Genomic DNA, 6,000 nt, shown 5'->3' with positions numbered 1-6,000 from the left:
GTATTCAATCAATCAATCAATCAATCAATCAGCATGCAACCAAGTATAAATGAGGCTTTAGTGGATCTGCAGTGTCAGTGTGAACTTCACCCTGGTTCCTTGAATGATGTGGACATAACATTTCTCCTCTGGTTTGTTTGAATGGCCCTAGCACACAAATATGTATGAAGTCTCATATTGGCGCTTACAAAATAATAATAATCCTAAATGCATAATTACATTTTTCCTCATGCAAAACAATCTTGTATTACTGACCATATGGTATCCCCGAGGTACTGATTTAATGTGGTAATTCAGGACACGTTAATCACAAGAACATCTTGACACCACACATTTGGATTTGGAAATGAGCTTTTCTAACTCTGGCAGGGCACAGCTTTTCAGCTAGAACCTTTTCAGAGTTCAATGTCAGAAAAATGAAACAATTTCCTAAACTTACCATGGCCACACATTAATATTATATCTTCAGGAAGTGAGACATGTGAAACTGTATGCATACTGTATGTTACAGGTTGTACCATGACCTTTCAGACACGGTCTATGGGCCAGTCTGGTCAAGCAACTCAGTCTGTGTTGGAGGCCATACAATTTGAGCCAATAAAGCCAATATGCAGTTGAAAGCCCACAGCTCAATCATAGCTCTTAAATAAATAAATCCTTAAATGTTAGCCTTTGTCATGCCCCAAAGAGTTGTCCTGCCAACATGGTCGACAAAGGAGATAAGCTATTTCAACTAAGTAGAGTGTCTATCACTCTCCTTCCAACTTCACCCAAACACATTTCATACACAATTCTTTAGCACGCCTAAAACCTCCTTTCATGCAAATGCACCTGAATTTGGCTTTGTGTAGTCTTGTAAAGGGATCGCACACTGGCAATGTTTTAAAAGGTGCCATTAATTAATGAGATTACACAGAAGCCACGCAACATAGAACCACCCTACACACATCTCTCACCAGAGTTTAATTAGTGTGTGTGTGTGTGTGTGTGTGTGTGTGTGTGTGTGTGTGTGTGTGTCGAAGTGAAGACTAAACACTTGCACACTGGGGCCAATCTGGCCCAATCTGCTATGTATTTGTGTGGTGTGTGTGTAGTGAGTCTATGTACACATTCATTAGTCTTAACCGGGTGCCAAGGCAAAGTCTGCCCTGAAGACTCAGGACAGGGTAGCATGAGAGAGAGAAATGACGATAGAGCAGGGAAGATTGGAGAAACCCACTCAAACTTTTCTCATCAACTTTTTGAAATGTGCCAGCTTGACAAAAACAAAAAATTAGACCATGTACAGGGAATCAATCTTCCACAATATATAGCCTAAAAACAAGCCAACACCATGCTATTTTTTGATAAAACTCAAATCAGAAAACAAATCTAGTACTAGAAAATCAATCTTATTTTAAGACTGACATCTTTGTTTCTCAAAACTACGCAATGGATTTGGGGGGGGGGGGGGGGGTAACATAGCTTGGAGGTACATGGTTTACAGGCAACAGTAACTGGGTAGTGAGCAGCATAATTATGAAGATTGTTTTAAAATCCCTTTCGTTCCATATTCAGTGCAAACATTTTCTACCAGACAGCATTTGGTACTATATATGCAAGGCAAACATAAGACATGGATTAAATATCATTGATAATGATATCCCTTACTTTGTGCAATTTCTATATGAAGTTCTAAACCCAAAAAGACATCTTGAAATTGCTTAACGTTTACCCAGCAATCAAAAACATTTCTTTTCAAAATGTGGAAGCATTCATGTAATGTGAAATGGCCCATATTGGAATTTCTTTTCACTAAACGGATTAGTTAATTACAAACATTTGATTATTAATCTTCTGTTCATTGTTTAATCAATTATTCATTTAATTATTTCACCCCATAAAGTATTAAGTTTGGGTACATTTCTTCCCCCAAAACATTGACAGACAGACAGACAGACAGACAGACAGACAGACAGACAGACAGACACACACACACAAAATGGTACTGCACGCACCCAATATTAATCAAAGCAAAGGAGTAACTCTAAAGTATGAATAGGCTTAATATTATGTAACATAAAATACATGTTTGGCTAATGATTCTGTGAACTCGGCCCTGAGAATGGCACTTCAAAATGTTCACATTTTGAATTAGTGTCTGCCTAAAATATTACAAATAAACGGAATAGAAATCTTTCTACTTGTAAAATGGCACTGAGATACATTCCACTGTTTTCTCTGTTAAGGACCAAGTCATACCATGAAGCCTTTTGAATAGAGATTGTGGATGAAAAATGTAGCATATCCCTGTCAAAATGTACATCTGTATTAGTAAGAAAAGTCACAACAAACTGGCCCATGGGACGGCTGGGGTCATTTGGGCTTGGACCTGCACAAAAATCACTGTAATATCTTTCTCATGGAATATATGGATCCTAGTGTTTCTCTGCTAAAGTTAAAGTCTCCTTCTAGCAAATTTATCTTCCCGTTTTTAGCCCTCAATTTATCCACAAAACCGCATACAGGTTGAGGTTTTAAATGGTATGACATGCTTTAGCGACGGCTATGGCATCCAGGCGGCCTAGAGGGTCGATATAAAGTGAGAATGTCACCGGGGATAACCCTATGTCACTTTTAGCCAATTACCTTTTCAAGGAGCTTAAAATGTATACAGGTTGACATCTGAAAACATTTAACAGCCGGAAAAAAAGAGCCACCCCCTTTCAGGCTAAGGTTGTTCAGAGGGGGGATGGTCCTGGGACTCTAGAATGGTGGCTATGCGGGCATAATTCAGTAAATCATCTATGATGGGAAAAGCCCCAATATTGACTCTCACCTGTACTCCCCACTTGTCTTGTTCACCGTTAACAGCACAAGGGATAGCTACCTCAGACCCTGTATATTGGTAAATGAGAATCTCACTTGTTGGCATAACATATATTGTGACATAAAGGTTTAGTCCAGATTTTCCTTCAGCAGCCATTTGTCACATTATGGGGAGATGTCTGAAGTTAATGGACTCGAAAATGGCTTGCCAGCACTGGTGGCTTTCTTCATTGGAACCAATGTGTATTGCTAGGTAAAAAACATTTATCTAATTTTTAGATGAACTTAATTGCCAATACAGAGACGTTCTGCTCCTGACCTTTTCAGTTGGGATAGGCTAAATGCAGTCGACAAATGAACCCATGAGGATAAATAAAGTATAAAACTTAACTTTATCCCCACATTGTGACAAGTGACTGATACATAATTATTTAAAATACCAAGGGACCATCTGTGCCAAGTTATTCCTAGTTTTTCATAAGCACCTATAGTGCAAGGACCATTTTACATGGCTTACAATGGAGTGGCACAGCATGGTTTCCAACACACACAGCAAAGGTTAACACAAATACACTTGGAGCAACAGCCGATAACCAACCCACGTTCCGTGGGCAGTTTCTTTAGGGAAGCAATCCTCTGTGTGTGAGTGTGCGGGGTAGTGGAGTCCTTCGCTTGAAGTCCATGATAGTTTAGTGGCATGTGTACGTCTGTGCGCGAGGGCACTGAATATGACATGCACAGGGGCGAATAAAAGACAAAGGCAATGATCCGAGGGTGCGCGGTAGGAAGTGTAAGATGCCGTCTTAGGGCTTCGACAGAATCCGTTGAAGAGACACAAGGAGCTGTTGGTACAGGGATGTCAGTCTGATGGACTCTAATCTGGTAGGGTCCAAGCAGACTAGCAGTCCGACTTAGTGGTGCAACAGTAACTGTGGATGTGAAGGCCATATCCCTCGCCCCTGTGGTGTAGAGCTGAGAAAGGCGAGGCCGGCCGCGTATAGGGAGTGTTAATTTAGCGTGTGGTTTGTTCTTCGCTGCATGTCCCCTTTTGTTTTTGTCCCGCCTAAAACAGCTGGATCATGGATTCCCTGGACTTCCCCACTCCAATCCATTTCACTGAGGAAAACAGAACCAACATGTACATACAGGTTACACTTCATTGCTAGACCGTACCTTAACATTGCACAGAAAGGGTTTGTGTAAACAGAATATTTTCTGAGAAAACTCATTTCTAATGGGGGATTATGATTCTTCTGACAACATTGTACAGTATGAAAAGAACATGGTTGTTTTTGCATACATTTGTGCTTGTGTGTGTGTATTTGTGTACCTGGCACTCCCACATGTTCCTCGATGTAGTTGATGTATTTCTGGGCGTTTTCAGGCAGTTCCTCAAATTTCCTGGCGGCCGACGTGTCGCTATTCCAGCCGGGCAGTGTCTCATACTGGACATCCACGCGATGCAACACCTCCTGGTTGGCTAGAATGGGAACAACATATGATCTCACCGCTTGGAATGGCACACAAGGATATGAAGTTACTGAAACGGCAGCAGAGCCGTTTATTAATTTGCTAGTAGAGCCCACTTTCAAGCTGGCTTCCCTATTTTGGGCATGTCATTATAGACGAAAAGTTTTTCTTTTAAAGTACGGGCCCGCCCCCTTTACCTACTTTTCTGTGTTGAGAACCAAGCAAGTTTACTAGAACTATTTCAAGCGGAGTCCTATATATATACACACGGAGATAGACAGGAACGCCCACAAACGTCACATCCGGTTTTAGCGTGGGGAAAATATTGAGTTTGGCTCATAGAAACCAACGACCTACAATGCCGAAGAGCTGCTGTGTTAAGTTCTTACCAGGCGACTCAAACAGATAGCTGTAGATACCTTGGTCCAGTCCTTAATAATATAAGGACAACAATCCATTCAGTTTTTTTTGTCCATTGGCAACAAGGAATCAATGTTGCAAAGACATTGCAATTAATTTAAAAATGGCTATTCTATTAAAACATCTGAGTTGAAAATCACGTAACTCCCACTGTAACTAACGAGAGTGAATCAATGTTTTCCCCCATCGCTGACTCCGCCCCCAGCTATGACGCGCTGATGACACTACGCCGTGTTCATGTATGTAGTTCATTTTACAAGAAATAACAAAAATTGCCAGTCTAGCTCACAACGCGTTCAATTGTAGTTCGGCTGTTTAAAGAGAGTTGCCTCAGTAGATTACCTAACTCCTTCATTCTTTCTTATGGAATTAATTTACACAGCTGTGGTGTAAATGCTGTGTAAACAACAGGGTTTAATACTCCTGACTTAGACCTACAGTATACGCACCTGGGAAGTGAGGTATATTTTGGTTGTCCACTTTATAAGCAATGCCCACTTTGATCTCAGGGAACATGTCAAGGATGTCCAGTTTAGTGACTGCAAGCCTGGAGGACAAGAGTGACATGAAGGTCAAACACACGCACACTCACACACATACACACACACACACACACACACACACACACACACACACACACACACACACACACACATAGCATATATACAGTACTGTATACACAGTTACTAACCCTAATTCTAACCCTAAACCTAAAATAGCCCCTCATATAAAGAAGTACAATGGAATAACACACACATCCTGTATGAACAATAACACAAATACACACATAGGACAAAAAGACACGTTACAGACAGACATACATGTACAAGGCACTTAGAACTCACGCTGTGAAGCCGTTGATCATGTGGGCGTATTTGATGAGCACCAGATCAAGCCAACCGCATCTCCTCTTCCTGCCTGTGGTCACGCCCACCTCCTTCCCCTTGGTCTGAAGTAGCTCTCCAATCTCCTACAGAAAACCAAAGGACAAAAGGTTTGCACGACCGAATTCTTTGTGGCACAGTACCTTTACCCCGCTGACCAGTCTGTTTAAGCTGATTTAAACAATGCAGTGTTTGTTGTTCATTCCCTGTTTGTAAGTGAAACAGTAATGTTGTTGGATCAAACCAGATTAAATTAAGAAATTGTCATGATGCCATCATAGGACAAACAACTACACAGTGCACACAGAACTACACAGTGCACACAGTATGAATCACCAGTGAGAGTATGAGCTAACATGTAAACTTCTTGCCAGCTTCTTCCATGCCCTTTCGGATGTGGGTTATGTGTTATTCCCTC

General features: G+C 41.2%; 1 protein-coding gene across 2 annotated transcripts in view; it reads right to left on the bottom strand.

Moving 5' to 3' along the window:
• Nucleotides 1-259: 259 nt before the first annotated feature.
• Nucleotides 260-6,000, bottom strand: part of adss2 (adenylosuccinate synthase 2) — a 463,865-nt gene continuing 458,124 nt past the window's right edge. For both annotated transcript variants that reach the window (XM_084075863.1, XM_084075862.1), the window contains 4 exons: nucleotides 5,544-5,668; nucleotides 5,148-5,245; nucleotides 4,139-4,288; nucleotides 260-3,924 (listed from right to left, as the gene is read on the bottom strand). In XM_084075863.1, the coding sequence (XP_083931989.1) occupies nucleotides 3,872-3,924; nucleotides 4,139-4,288; nucleotides 5,148-5,245; nucleotides 5,544-5,668 (426 nt within the window). In that variant the 3' untranslated portion in view covers nucleotides 260-3,871. The remainder of the gene's footprint in view (nucleotides 3,925-4,138; nucleotides 4,289-5,147; nucleotides 5,246-5,543; nucleotides 5,669-6,000) is intronic.

The sequence above is a fragment of the Gymnoscopelus microlampas genome, assembly GCF_963454915.1.
Source record: "Gymnoscopelus microlampas genome assembly, chromosome: 13".
In the NCBI taxonomy this organism is placed as follows: domain Eukaryota; kingdom Metazoa; phylum Chordata; class Actinopteri; order Myctophiformes; family Myctophidae; genus Gymnoscopelus; species Gymnoscopelus microlampas.
This window is presented reverse-complemented; position numbering and strand designations above follow the sequence as displayed.